The sequence below is a fragment of the Macrotis lagotis genome, chromosome 2 (assembly GCF_037893015.1).
Source record: "Macrotis lagotis isolate mMagLag1 chromosome 2, bilby.v1.9.chrom.fasta, whole genome shotgun sequence".
Classification (NCBI taxonomy): domain Eukaryota; kingdom Metazoa; phylum Chordata; class Mammalia; order Peramelemorphia; family Peramelidae; genus Macrotis; species Macrotis lagotis.
In genome coordinates this window covers 147063734-147079718 of record NC_133659.1, presented here as the reverse complement: position 1 = coordinate 147079718, position 15985 = coordinate 147063734, and the positions used below count along the sequence as shown (strand labels likewise).

The window sequence follows — 15985 nt, the reverse complement described above, 5'->3', positions numbered from 1 at the left end:
TGTTGGTTATACAAAGGATAGAGAATTGTAGTCAATAACCACCCAAATTCAAATCCAAATTCAGATGCTTACTAGCTGTGTGGACCCAGGCAAGTCATTTAACTGCTGCCTACCTCAGTTTTGTCATCTGTAAACCGGGGAGAATAATAATAATTCTACTTCCCAGGATTCTTGTGAGGACAAAATGAGATAATATTTGTAAAGTGTGTGCAAATCTTAAAGCACTGTACAAATGGTACCCATTATTTGTCCTATCTACTTCACTGGGTAGGTGAACATGTCCTATACTCTCCCATTTTCATCATTTTGCTCAAACTTCTCCCCATTCCTGAAATGTCTTATCTCTTCGTGTTTGCCTATTAAATTACAACTCATCTGATCCTTACTTGAACCTCACTTACCAATTCATTTTGCATATCTTATCTTTATATTTTCCTGTGCACCTAATAGAATATTTTTCATGTACTCAGTACTTAATCAATATTTGTTGAATTAAACTGAACAAGGTACAGTGCTCTTAGTAGTCTAATTCTGTAAGTTCTTCAAATGTTTCAGTATTTATGCAGCCACATAATTTCATCTCCATGGGTACTTCTTCCCCTACTACAGTTCATTACCTATCAATCTCTCCTTATCCTATAGGAGTCCTGGAGTGTCCATGAATACCAATCAAGCATAATGGGATATTTCCTTTCAACTTCTACACTATAATTCTTTAAAATTTAATTTTGTTTTTTAATTAGCAAGCATTTTTTCTTTCTCCCACCTCACCAGATATAAAAGAAAGGTAAAAGTCTTGTAATAAATATACATAATCAAGCAAAACAAATCTTTGCATTGGGTACATCAAAAAAACTATGACTGATTCTAAATCTTGAGTCCATCCTATTTGTGAAGAGTAAGTAGCATGATACATCATTGATTCTCATACTAGTTAAATTGATAGGGTTTTTAATCCTTCAAAGTTATTTGTCTTTACAATATTGTCACTTTATAAATTATTCTACTTCTATTTACTTCACTATGAATCAGTTTATTCAAATTTTCCCAGCTTTCTCTGAAACCATCATTTCCTCATTTCTTATGGCATAATAGTTTCATTCCTTTCAACTAACATGATTTTTTTAAGCATTCTCCAATTGATGGGCACCCCTACTATTATAACATATTCTTTACCTTCTGTAGTTATTTTAAAAGGAATTTCTTCCTATAACTTTCCGCTAAGTTCTATTGGTAATTAACAAAAATTCTGATAATTTATGTGTATTTACCTTATATCCTATGAAATTATTCTTTAAATTAAATTTTAGTTGACTCTCCAAGGTTTTCTAAATAAGCCATCTGTTTGCAAAACATAATAATTTTGTATCCTTTTTTCCTATATTTATTTCTTTTGCTTCATTTTTTCTAATTAATATAACTAGCATTTCTAATGCTGATCAATTTGTAGTGCAGCCATCCTTGTTTTACTCTGATCTTTTTGAAAAGGCCTTAAATTCAATGCCATTCTATATATTTCTGGCTCTTGGTTTTAAATAAAATATATCATGTTAAAGAAAGATTCATTTAATTCTACATTTTTAATATTTAATAGAAATGGGTATATTTTGGCAAAAACTGCATTTATTTACATAATCACATTTTTCTTACTAATATGGCATATTATGCTTAGAATTTTCATATTATTAAACCAACCCTGAATTCCTAATATAAATTCAACTTGGTCATAGCATATATTCTTTATGATACATTGCTATAATTTCTTTGCTATTGTTTTATTTAAAGGTTTTTTCTATCAACATTCATTAGGGATATTGGTCTAAAATTTATTCTTCTGGTTTAGGTTTCAAGAATGTATCAGAGAAGGAATTTGATAGTATCTCTTTTTTCCTACTTTTATAAACAGTTTATGTAATATTGAGATTAAGTGTGTTTTCAGTGTTCTGAAGCAGTGTTTAATTTGCTGTTCAGTCATATCCAATTCTTTATGACCCTGTTTGGAATTTTCTTGGCAATAATAAGAGTGGTTTGCCATTTTCTTCTCCAGCTTATTTTTTAGAAGAACTGAAGCAAAAAGGGTTAAGTGACTTGCCCAGGGTCTCACAGCTAGTAAATGCTGGGGGCTAGTGTTCCTGATTTCAAGCCTGGCACTCTATCCACTGTGCCACCTGGCTGTGCTGTATTACCTTTTAATATCCAGAACAAAACATGTTTATTTTAGATCCCTTTATATCCCCTGATAAAAATTAGACCTTGGGGAGTACTCATATGAGTTTCCCCATTAGAATATAAATATTCATTATTATATAGTCCTGGCTGATTGCTCACTTGTATTTATTTTATTTGGCAACAGCTAGGTGGTCCAGAGGATAGCACTGAGCTTGGAAACAAAAAGACTCATCTTCATGAGTTCAGATCTGGTCTCAGACACTTACTAGCAGTGTGACCCTGGGTGATTCACTTAATCCTATTTGTCTCAGTTTCCTTATATGTAAAAATGAACTGGAGAAGGAAATGGCAAATCATTTTAGTATTTTTCTGATGAAAATCTTAAATTGGGTCACAAAGTATTTAGGCATGATTGAAAATGCCCAACAACAACATCATTTATCTATGTTTCTCCTGACTCTTGTGTTTGTATTTCAAAGTTTCAAACAGTTCTGGTCTTTTCAGCAAGCATGCTTGGAATTCTTTTATTTCATACACTATTTTTTACTCTGTAGAATTATACTCAGTTTTACTGGGTAAAATATTCTTGGTTATATGTCTTTTGGGACATCATATTCCAAGCTTTACATTCCTTTTATGTTGTAGCTGGTAAATCTTGTATGTTCTTGACTGTGGCTCCTTAATGTTTGAATTCTTTCTTACTGGATGTTTACAATATTTTCTTTATCTTGGAAGCTCTGGATTGTGGCTATGACAGACCTGGGGATTCTGATTTGGAGTGAATTCTTTCTATTTTCACTCTATCTACTGATTCTAATGGATCTGAGTCATTTTCTCTTGCAATTTCTAAAACCATGGAAAATAGATTCTTTTTTTCCCTCCAGGAATTTCAGGTTACCCAGTGATTTTAAAATTATCTCCCTGATCTCTTTTCTGGCTTGGTTGTTTTTAATTTATTATTTCTTACAATTTCTTCTTTTTTTTGGCTTTTGATTTTTAAAAAAATATTTCTTTTGTCTTGAGGAGTTATTAATTACTATTTAGTTCATTCCAATTTTTAGAGAGGTTTGAGTAAGGTTTTGTGCCTCTGTATTAATTTGTTAAGTCTCTAAGAGTTTTCTCCATAATTCTCACTTGTTTTTCAATTCCTTCCTCTAGTTCTTTACTTAATTTGTAATACATATATTTTAAAAATTTGCTTCATTTCTTCCATAAATCTTAGTTGACCTTGTAGTCAGGCTGTATTTTTCCTTTGAGGCACTGCTTATTGGTATTTTGCTTTCTTTTGAGTTTGAGTCTTGAGCATTACTGCATCATAGTTCTTCATCATAGGATTCGTTCATCTCTCTCTCTCTCTCTCTCTCTCTCTCCTCTCTCTCTCTCTCTCTCTCTCACCTTGGTTCCTAAAATGGGGCTTTGTATTAAATCTAGATTCTGACATTTTGAAGAGAATACCAGGGGCTTATTAGGTCCTGTTTTGTATTCTTTGGAATCTTGTTACTCTATTTTTAGATATTTAGTGCTATGTTTTTCAAAGATCTCAGGAGCAGCTTATGCTGGAGGTTGTACTTGATGTTCTGACCTGGTATTCTCTTGATCTGAACTTTTCAAGCTCCTGACCCCCATTTTAAATCTGTGTAATATAGGTTTGCCCCTCATTAGAAAATCCAGTAAACTACTACTGGATCCAGTCCCTGTCAGCTAGCAAGAAAGCTCTGCAAATTCAGAGTGACAGAAGCCCTTGGTCTTTGGTCCTTGCCCGAGTCATATAGCTGCAGTCCTCAATCAGGGTTGGGGCTAAATCTGCAACTTCACTCCAAGATCAGTGCCACATAACTACTATTTATTTCTATCACTGCTTCTGAAGCAGTACATAGATTCTGGGCAGATCAGTCTGAAGTAGATCCTCTAAGCAGTGAATGCTCCTGACCCTGAAATACAGCAGACCAACCTCATACCAAGACATAGATTTCCTCGTAATTCTGACTGGTTTAGTACTACATAAATGCAAGCTGGCTCTTATTCTTGCTCCTTTGCTGTATTCACAGCTACTTCTCGCCTTGGAACACAACTACAGGTCAGCCCTGTGCTCAGCTACAAATCTACTCCAAAGATCATGCTTGATACACAGTCTGTTTCAGGGATCAGAGAGACACAGCAGCTTTCTGACTTTGGTTCCTGCTTCTGGGCTAGAAAAAAAAATGATATATTATGTTTTCTCTCAGATTTCTGTACTACTCAGTCTGGTGCTCTAATGAAATATTAAGAACTCTTGTTTTAAGGCATCATTTTTCTCTCTACCATGCTCAATGAATTTTTAAAAATGAACAAACACACACCATGGATAGAATTTGGATATATACCTTTGGTTTGCTATCTGATGTAATTTCTAGTTCTTTGGGGTTTATTTTTATGTTTTTTATTTTTTTTCAAGGCAATGGGATTAAGTGCCTTGTCCAAAGTCACACAGTTGGGTAATTAAGTCAGCATGTTTTATTTTTACCTCAGTGAATAGACAGAAGAAGTAACTGTTTCTCATATATATATATATATATATATATATATATATATATATATATATATATTATATATGTTTACAAATCAGGAAAAATCCCCCCTTCATCCCAACCTGCCTTCATTCCCCTCTTTTTTTAACTCAAAAAATAAACTTCTACTACTGGTTCAACAGTGAAACAGTGAATCTCCTCACCCTGTAACATCCAATTAGCAGGTCCTCCAGACTGCAGGGCTGGTGTTCTGTCCCCCACATAAAGCTGCCTAGCTGCCCCGTTAGTAACTAGTGATAGTTTGTTTTAATATCCTTAAAATTCTTTTGCCCACTTCCCCACTTTTTACCATCAAGACTGTATTCAAATAGGACAGGTTGAATTTGCCTCAGTCTCATACCATGTATTCTTTCTTCTAATTTTGTATTGATGGTTTTACATGTTCTAACATTCAGAAATCATTTCCATCTGCATAACTAGTTATTTCCTATGTTAAAATATAATCAAGTTCATTCTTTGTAATATTTTTGGTAGTCAACATGTCTAATGCTTGTTCTTAGAAAAAAAATTCATGATAAAGGCATGAGGTTTCTGTGTAGTTTACTTTTTTATTTTTGTTTTTTAGCAAGGCAAATGGGGTTAAGTGACTTGCCCAAGGTCACACAACTAAGTAATTATTAAGTGTTGGAGTCTGAATTTGAACTCAGGTCCTCCTGACTCCTGACTCTATCCACTACATCATCTAGTCACCCCTTCTATATAGTTTGAATCTTTGGCTGCTCTCATTTCTTACCTTCAAATCTTAATTTCATAGAGATACTTATTGAATTATTCTTAAAATTTTCTAGCATTTTACCTTTTGCCATAAATATTGATGCATAAGCTAGTGTTATTGTTTTTAGGTTTTTGCAAGGCAATGGGGTTAAGTAGCTTGCCCAAGGCCACACAGCTAGGTAATTATTAAATGTCTGACACTGGATTTGAACTCAGGTACTCCTGACTCCAGGGCCGGTGCTCTATCCACTGCACCACCTAGCCACCCCAAGCTATTGTTACTTTAAAGATCATTTTTGAAAATACTTGTCTTAAAAAAAAAGAAAATACTTGTCTTGAGCTTTATTATTCTAGAACAAATATATCACAAAATGTTGTCTATTGTTGCATTTGGAAGCATGTTAAGACCAGTTCTATCTATTTCTTCATTCACCTCTTCAAGTATAAGCTGAACCATCTTTCTGTTTAGCTGTAACTTCCTGTTATCTTCTGATTTCATTTACAGCAAGAACATGAAGATTGATATGTTCCCATTCTTTCCATGAATATGTTCACTCACTAGTCAGGGGACAAGAATCCTACTTTTGGCATATTAACAAGTTAATGTTTATGGAGGATGCAGAAACTATGTGAGTCAGCATCCTTTGTTCCCTTTTCTACCATTCTTCAACTGACATTATAGAAACAGAAAAAAAGTCACACAGAACTAAACATCATTTCTTATTTTCTAAAAAATTCATCATCAAGTGGTCAGCCTACCAGCTATGAACTTCTCAGTACTTTCCTAGACTGATCTTCGAAAAGTAAACATAGTCTCTTTATAGAATTTATGCTCCATTTAGTACAGACTTTAAGAAGCCCAATACCATGAGGTATGGGAAAAGAACTAATTAAAATTTGAATTTCCTGTTTGAGTCAGCATGTTTTATTTTTACCTCAGTGAATGGACAGAAGAAATAAATGTTTCTCATATATTATTATACATACTTACAAACCAGGAAAAATCCCCCCACTTCAACCCAGGTCAGGTCAACCTGCCTTCATTCCCCTCTTTTTTTAACTGAAAATTAACCCTTTACTACTGTTTCACTGTTGAACTTACTTCACTACATAAAACCTCCTCACCCTGTAACATCCAATTAACAGAGTCCTACTCACCTGGAAGGTCCCTCTTCAGGACCCACCTCCCTTCCCCCATTGGTTGATTTTTGTGTGTGTGTGAAGGTACACAGGTTAGAGGCCTTCATTCCTTCCTAGCCCTGTTATTGATTTTCTGGACTTCAAAACCATGCCCTCATATAAGAAATGTACTTGCTTTTCCCACCAGTCTATATCCACTCCCTCCAACTTTTCTGTTCTCTTTTAAAATGAAAGTTTTTTGAGGACATGGACTGTCTTTCTTTTTATTTGTCTTTGAATCCTTGGTGCTGAGCACAGTGGCTGACAATACTAAGCACTTAATAAAAAAGTAAGCACTTCTTTGTCATAGTCATCACTGTCCAATCTGGAGTAAATTCCTTGATCGATATATTTACTTTTATTATTATAGGTAACTAAATAGTGCAATGGACAGGGCACTAAACCTAGAATTAGGAAGATCTGAATTCAAATCTGACCTTATACAGTTATTAGTTGTTTGATTTGGGGCAAGTTATTTGAACTGTCTTTTATTTGAACTGTCTGTTATTTGAACTGCTTCGAGAATAAAATGCAATAATATTTGTAAAGCATTTTGCAAACTTTAACTAAATAAATTTTATTTATTATCATTCCTGTTTTTATTTCTACTTTGGCATGTTTGCTTTTTCCATCTTTTATTCATTATATGCTTATCCATTTTTGTCCTCCTAAGAAATTATAAACTGCTTTAGTGCTGGGATTCAATCTTATAAAACACACATACCAACAGCCTTGTTCAAAATCATACATTCTATGAGCACTTTTTATTTTCTAAGTAATCCATTTTAATAAATTTCTAACCTCTCAAGAAATGGATGCATTCTATCAAGTAGCAAAACTCCTTCCATTGGCACAATTAAAATCGTTAGAAAAATCAGATCATACCATGCCTATTTGATGACTGATCAAAGGTAGCCCCACTTTGCTCCTCAGATTTTATTGTATTAGAGCACAGTTACAGGCATGGAATTCAACAGGCTCATACAGTTGGAAAGGAAGGGCTTAATTCACTTTCATTCTCCCCGGATACTTCCCACGTTGGAATAATACATGAAGTGATCTGCTTAATGCAATTTCAGATTAAAGGGCATTGACATAGGTCACTGACACTTAGAAGCATAATTTAGTAGCCTAGAACAATGAGCAGCTTGAATAAGAAAATGCCAACATTCCATGATGTTAATAAGCCAGGATGAAAAAATGATAGGACAAAAAGCAAACTGTTCATGCCTTCCTAGATAATAAGTTCAAAAATTTTTTTCCAAGATGGTAAATGGGGAAAATAAGATTTTTTAAAAAATTAAATATTATGGGGAGGCTAGGTGATGTAGTGGATAAAGCACCGGCCCTGGAGTCAGGAGTACCTGGGTTCAAATCCGGCCTCAGACACTTAATAATTACCTAGCTGTGTGGCCTTGGGCAAGCCACTTAACCCCATTTGCCTTGCAAAAACCTAAAAAACAAAAAAAAATTAAATATTACGATAATTGGATGTTACCTGCATATTGATTTTTTTTTAGGTTTTTGCAAGGCAAATGGGGTTAAGTGGCTTGCCCAAGGCCACACAGCTAGGTAATTATTAAGTGTCTGAGGCCGGATTTGAACCCAGGTACTCCTGACTCCAGGGCCGGTGCTTTATCCACTACATCACCTAGCCTCCCCTGCATATTGATTTTACAGGACAGAGACTTTTTGAGTTGAAAAATCAAATCATCCATAAGCTAAGGCATCACAAATAGATGAAACTCCAAAGACTGTAGTCTAGGAACTGCAGCATGAGTTTGTCATGTGATATTAACTTATAATTTGACTTCTTGGAGATGAAATCATCTGGCAGAAAGGCAAAACACATCTGAATTTAGTTTGGGGAAAATAAATGGGGGCTTGATTTTTTGGAGGAAATGTACCCCTAGAAGAGAGGTCAGCAACTTCCATATTCCTTTACCTTTTTGAGTTATTCATGTTGGATGGCTATCTTTCTATCAGCCACACAACAACTTCTATTCATCCTACTTGGTGTTAACATCTAATGAACGCTAGCCAACAAAATCTAACATGAGACAGCATGGTAGAGTGGGAAGAACTGAATGTATCTCTGGTATTTACTCCCTCTGTGACCTGGGTCAAATCAATTAACATCCCTGGGCTACAGCATCCTAACTTGTCCCTCTCATATACATTTTGTTAATTAATTCACTTATATTATCAATGTCAACTGCAATCATCTTCAAGCATTTTCTGCTTTCTACAAATACTGTGCTAGTTCCAATATGATAGATAACTATCAAATTTTGAACCACTCAGGTTTAGAGATTCTTGAAGTATTTTTCCCACTCATGTTAAATTAAGAACACTGGTGGATGGTAGGGCAGCAAGGCAGAGAGAGAGAGAGAGAGAGAGAGAGAGAGAGAGAGAGGAGAGAGAGGAGAGAGAGAGAGAGAGAGAGAGAGAGAGAGAGAGATGGGGTAGAAGAAACGGGGAGAGAAGAGAAGAGAGAGAAAGGGAGAGAAAGGGAGAGAAAGGGAAAGAAAGGGAGGGGGGAGGAAGGGAGGGAGGGAGGGAGGGAAAGAGAGAGAGAGAGAGAGAGAGAGAGAGAGAGAGAGAGAGAGAGAGAGAGAGAGAGAGAGAGAGAACAGAGAGGGAGAAGAGGAAGGATTCCCTTAGGGTATCCTTGCTCTGTAATATCTAATTTCCTTGGATATTGCCTGAAGCCTTCTCATTGTAATATTCTTGCTCTTGACCCCCATTGATGAGTTCCTCTTGGAGTTTCCATCTTGCAGAGGGGTTCAAGCCAACCAGTCTTTATTTCCCTGTCAGACATATTCCTGATTTTTCTGAACTTTAAAACCATTCCCTGCCTGACCAGGGACTTTTATCCTCACTTTTACCTCACTACATACTTTTCAGCTACCTTTTGGATGTTATTTTTCACTTTTGGTGTGTAAGGGTAGGGATTATCTTTCTTTTTGACAATATGTGTATCCCCAACATTAACAAAGTCCTTGCTACATAGTAAAGACTTAAGGAATCAGTGTGAGGGGGAAAGGGAAGCAAGTTGTCCAAATGTGAATTCTTGGGAGTAAAGCATTAAGGAGTAATTATGAAGGAGAAAGGACATGTGACTATGAACCCTTGAAGATAATTCTGTTCCCAAAGTGAGTAAACCTCTGTAACTGGTTTCAGGGATTCTGTGACCCTGAGTCCTAGTTCCTATAAATACTAGCACATAGGAACTGTGATGGCATTCCCTAGAAGATGTGAATAAATTGATGACATCCTTCTGAGTAACTTGTGGTCTCTTCTTGGGAAAGAATAGGTAGGAAAATGCCAATGGACCCTGAGCTCAAGCACAACCATAATTAGTGAGTAGTTAAAAAAAATTAATTTCCTATCTCAACTCTTCTCAAATCAGGATTAATAGCCATACCATAGCAAATCTGTCCATCTCCTCGGAAGCCAATGGAGCACTCACAAATGAATTGACTCCCTGGACCTGGGCGGCATGCTGCATTTGTGTCACAACCATGGGTACCCGTGTAGCAAGGATTCTGAAGGGAGTCAGGGGAGCCATCTGAAAAAGGAGACATTGTGAAATTAATTTTCTAAGTGTATCTAAGCACTCAGTGGAATACCTCTGGATTTTTTCTTGACTTTGAAAACCATGGGCAATAAACTCAACATTAAGCTTCTCATTTCTGCATATGACGGCACATCAATATTTCTTAGATGGAGAATTGGAATAAGATAACATATGACCCACATTTTAGATTAAGCACCCTTTTATTCTTTCCTTTGGGCCAAAGGATATATTTTTATATTCTTCCTCTCCTTACATCACCTTTTCAAAAATTATGCTAGACACCAAGAGTCAAAGAAAAAGTACAGAAAGTTAAAGCATGAATTTAAACACACACACACACACACACACACACACACACACACACAAACATGCTCTCAAGTCCCACAAAACTACTGCTTTACATACCCCCAATAGGACCAATAGAATTGCTCAAAGCATATCTCAAGATCTTCTCATCCTTATTGTATAGAACAAATACACTATCCACAGAAAGTTGCTGGGTGGGAGGAAGAGGCTGTCTAGGGTCCTCATGTGTGCATTCCTGGAAGGTAATGGTCTGTCTCCATTGGTAAGTGTAGGTATGTGAAGAAGCGATTCCATCTTGATCAGGTTCAGTCACTTTATATTCTCGGGTGGAAGAGGATGTGATAACTGGAAAAGGGAGAGAGAGATAAGTCATCAACAAGAAGTTAGGAAATCTTGGAGGGGGTTTATGGAATGAGACTGGAATGGGTGAAATTTTTTTCTTTATTAGGCACTAATCTTTTTGCCTCTAAAAATTCCTTCTTTCTTCTATTATTTTTAGTACATTGTTTCTTTCTAGGATTAAGGGATTTTTTTAAAATATGGAATTTCAAAATTGACCCAGAACATAGAAGTCAGTTCTATGTCAGAGGGCAATTTTTGCAAAGTTATGAAAAAATCAGTAATCAAACCTGAAAAAGCAATGAGAGGCAAACTTTACAAGGAAAAGCAATCTCTGCTCACTCATGCATTGGTTACCTTCAACTTCCTGCTTTAAAATAAACCTTTAGACAGAAGCTTTACATTTTTGTGATTCGCTGTAGTTTCTACATAATAGTTCACCAAAATATAAAATTAGAAATTAATGACACAAATAGAATGATATATATATATATGTATGCATGTATGTATGTATGTATATATCTCCTCCCTGTAGCACTGTCTAAATTATTCATGTACAGGATTTTGTATAGTCAGGGGGTTGATTTTTTTTAGTAATTATTTGAATGGGGCTTGGAGGATGATAGGGAGTCTCCTCTTAGTTTCTTAATTATTTAGGCAACTAGGTGAGTACAGTGAATAAAGTACTGGACCTGGAATAACGAAGATCTGGATTCAAATCCAGTTTCAGACATTGACTAGCTAGATAACCCTGAGCAAGTCACTGAGTCTCTGTCTCAGTCTCTTCACTTTTTAAAAGACATAATAATAGCACTTTTGTGCCAGGATGGTTGGAAGAATCAAATGAGATAATTTTGAAGCACTTAGCATAGTCCCTGGAACATTATAAGTGATTACGTGAATGTTAGGTATTATTATTTTTATTATCATTATTATTATCATCCTTTAGGATTGCCTCCTCAGGCCAATACTCTTGAACTTAGCCCTTTCCTAGCGCTGTGTCATCTTGAATGTGTGTCTCTTATCTCCACTTATTAAATTCTTTTGTCTAGCTTAAGGTTTGCCCTTTTTTCTATGAAGCCTTCTCTGAGTCCTCTTTAGTCATCTCTCTCTTAAGTTCTGCCACAATATCTGACCATACTGTTGCTTATGTTCTCAACTTCTAATTGGCATGATAACTTTATCTCCCTTACTAGGGTATAAATCAGAGCTTCTTATCCCCATAGTAGATACTTAATAAATCTGTATTGAATTGAGGCTAAGTATGATTCTAAGGTAGCCTGGGGTTCAAAGATCATCTCAAATAGAAACTTGGACTTACCAGAGTTGGCATAATGGTAGAGCTCAGTGTAAGGTTCTATCTGGACTGATGAGCCAAATGGGATTTCAGGTACACGTCCATCCAACTCTGTAGTGATGGTCAGGTGACCGTGCTCATCAATGCCATTGAATTTCTGTTTTATAACGAGCTTGTCTGGGTACCCAACAAAAGTCACTTCAGCTTGACGGGTGAACTCTCCTCCTGTAAAGTCAAATCATTATGATAACCACAGAATAGTTCACTTACTGGATCCAACTGTTATAAATAAATACTTTCATGCTTAACTTTAAACAAGCAAAAAAAATTATATTGAGCCTCTGGGAGTTTTGAACTTTCCTCATACAAAAGTTTTTGTCAGGATTTATGTAATCACTTTGCAAACCTTAAATCCTTATAGATATGTGAGCCATTATTACATCTTGTCCATTCTTACTCCTTAATGCTTAATTACTATATGTTGGTGGAATTTTTTTAAGGAGTCTGTGTTAGATCCTTGCTTTAATTTCATTAGAAACCACATGTGAAAACAACTGGAATCTTGAATTTAATCCTCTTAGGGCCAATTTACCTTATGCTACATGGCCATTGGGTGCCTGCCAGCTAGTGATCTTACAAAATGCATGCTATTGCATAACTAGCAGAAGTTGATGAATGAAGATAATAGCTCAGTTCAACCCACCACCACTACCAGAACAATTTTAAGTAGGCGTGCTCCTTTCTGAAAGTGGTTCAGCACATCACATTCTCCTGATGGAGTTTGAAACATCCATTCATGAAAAAAGAGAGGCAGGGGGACTATTAAAATTCTGATTATAACACAGATATGGTTGCTGTATACCATGTTTCTTCCCTGTTTCAAGAAGAATTCAGTCTGGGGTTGAGATGGGATAGGAGAGAAGAAGGTCGCCTCCCAGAAATGAGAGTGATGTAAAGACATCAACAATATATTTAAAATTAGGTTAAAATAAAATAGCATTTCTCCTCTAATCCTAACTTTTTGCCTATTCCTATATTTGTCTATTCTCATTATATGGTTACCCCAATCTCAACTTTAAGGCTGAGGTCTCTGGGGCTACTGAGAAGGATGAAAAGTAATGAGAAGAGAAATATAGAGAATGAGCAAATATTGTTATTGAGTATAAAATATCTCTTGGTCCAATAGATTTGCTTGTTCAAAACAGTACATGAATGGGAGTATATTTTAAATCTATTGATTTCTTAAGTGTAGCCCAAGGAAAATTATTGCCTATCATATCTTAACTCTGCCTCAGATTCATCTTTTAAGAGCATTTAAATATACAGGACTAGATGGAACTTTTTGGTGCCTTATTTGTTAACTATAGAATAATACAAAAGATCAGATTCTGTCTGTACACTGACTCAAAACCAAAGGAATTGTAAAGCATGGAAGCAGTATGGGTAGAAGAATGTGGCATCCTATAACCTTTTTTTTCTACTACTAATTTGTAGAAGTAGCCAAAGAGGTCATCAGATAAAGCAAATTTTATTCAATTTATGCAAACTAAAGTCATATGAATGTAGTCCTTTTAATTATTTAATGCAGAACTTCTTGAGGCAAATGGATCAGCATAGAAAGAGGAATGAGATGAAACAGGATGATTGAAATCTTGACTTTAGGGGGCTGAAGATGTTGGATACTTTCCTCCTCTCCACAGAGAGGGGCTGAGCAACTGGCATGGAATAAATTGTTCATTGTCAGGCATGGTCAACATGTCAGTTTGCTTTGCTTGACAGTATTTTTCTGTTTTAAGGGAGAGTTATTAGAGGGATAATTAGTAGAAAAAAGTAGTAATCTAAAAACAAAAATCAGTAGCATATTTCCAATAAAAAATGATTATCATTCAATCCATAAGAGGCAAAATCTGAATAAGCCCTGAGCTGAGACTAAAAATGAGATGAAATGATTTCTTAATCTTCCTGATAGCTTGCACTATTTGGAAGAAGACAGTTGAGAAGCCTAGGAGATTGGCTTAAAACAGGGCAACTAAACCATTTTCTAAAGTGGTGCTGGAAAAATACAAGTCAAGACTTAATTTCAGATTTCTGTGTTTCCCCTGCAGAATTACAATCAAGCCATCTGAGAAGGGATATAGATTGGTTGTCATGGTGGACAAGGTATACCTCTGGCTGTGATGAAAACAAATAAAGGTGTACTCTGATCACCAAGAAAAGTAATTAGTTTCCTTGAGAGGTAAGAATTCAAATTTTCATCCTGTGCCACTAAATGCCAAGAATCTCATTAGGGTAGTAGAGAAGAAAAAGCTTTGTTTTTTAAATTAGAGGATCTGAGTTCAAATTCTGTCTGACTGCTACTTACTATCCAGGGCAACTTTGAATAAGTGGGTTCATCTCTCTGAACCTCAGGTTCTCATCTATAAAATAAGGGAATTAGATTAGATAACCTTTAAGTTCCCCCTTGCAGTTCTAATATCTATTATTCCTTAATTTTCTTATCTGAAAAATGGGGATAATAGAATTTGAAGTAATTATTTCACATGGCTGTTATGAAACTCCTTTGAGATAATGTACATTAAAAAAATCTGCATAAACCTTAAACTATGAAAATATCAGTTCCTATTGTTATATTATTAATATGAAAATGAAATAGCTTTGGGCTATGACTAAGACAAGAAGAGAAAATGCTAACATTTAGAAACCAGAATATCCTAAAGATTGTATTTTTAAAAATACATGGTGGCCCCTTACAGTTAGGGAAGTATTGAAATATGTTATCATTAATTTGTTTATACTCTTTGGTTGTTTCTGGTAAGTCTCTCTTCCTAAACTATAAACAAGCTATGGGGAAGAATTCTGACTTCCGTTTCATTTGTATCCTGAAATGTGTTATGTACACAGCAAGCACTTAATAAATGTTTATTAAATGAACATCTGTGATGACAATAACTAAGGAAAATATTTAAGGAAAGATACACTATATCCAAGACATTGTCCTAATTAATCAACAAATGTTTGTGGGAGGTGAAGACCCAACAGATGAGATAGAAAGAATTTTTAATTCTGCCCATAAGCATTGCTCCATTGACAAAGAAAATGAGTTTCAGTGATACATTTCTTTATAAGAAAGGTTGTTATTAGGGGGAAGTGTAACCCAGGCAGTGTAAGGCTGCATACCTGAAGGTTCTAGTAGGAAAGAATTATTAAATAAAATAATACCAGAATTGGTAGAAAACATAATATATGCAACTTCAAATCTGAGGACAGAATAAAAGGGAGGGAAAGGAAAGATAATCATTGGGGTTTAGTTAGTGGGAGCAGGGAGAAGGGGGAAGAGGCTGACTTTATTATTTTTTTTCAGGGAAGGAAGCAAGAAGGAAAGCTTTTTAGTCTACATTAGAGTTGGAAAATTTATCATGCAAATTCTGGTTGAAGTAACCTAGTGAAAATAATTTATTTAACAATTAACTAATTGATACATATAAAGATTGATTTCTGATCCTTTATTATTTTGATAGAAAGGAAAAGGGGAAAAATAACAGGGGGGCATTGGAAACTTGAATGGGGAGACTTGAGGAAGATAAATTTCAGAGAAAGAATAGGATTTACCCATTTACATTCATCTGAGAATCTATATACAAGCTTTTTCTATGCTTTGAATAATTAGTGGAGATTTTAAAAGACAATGACAGTTATAAAAAACTTATTCTCAAGGAATTATTAACCAAGTAATCAGCTACTGCTAAGTTACCTTCTTTGAACATAACATCTAGAGCTAGAAGAAGCTTCAGAGGTCATCTAGGCCAATTTCATTTTGAAGATAAGAAAACTGGA

At 35.3% G+C, this 15985-nt stretch overlaps 1 protein-coding gene across 1 annotated transcript in view; it reads right to left on the bottom strand.

Moving 5' to 3' along the window:
• The window catches only part of LOC141513277 (nidogen-1-like), a 95392-nt gene that overhangs the window by 58309 nt on the left and 21098 nt on the right, over window positions 1-15985 (bottom strand). The window contains exons 6-8 of the mRNA XM_074222962.1: window positions 12176-12376; window positions 10615-10860; window positions 10057-10200 (exon numbers count right to left, since the gene is read on the bottom strand). Of these exons, the coding sequence (XP_074079063.1) occupies window positions 10057-10200; window positions 10615-10860; window positions 12176-12376 (591 nt within the window). The remainder of the gene's footprint in view (window positions 1-10056; window positions 10201-10614; window positions 10861-12175; window positions 12377-15985) is intronic.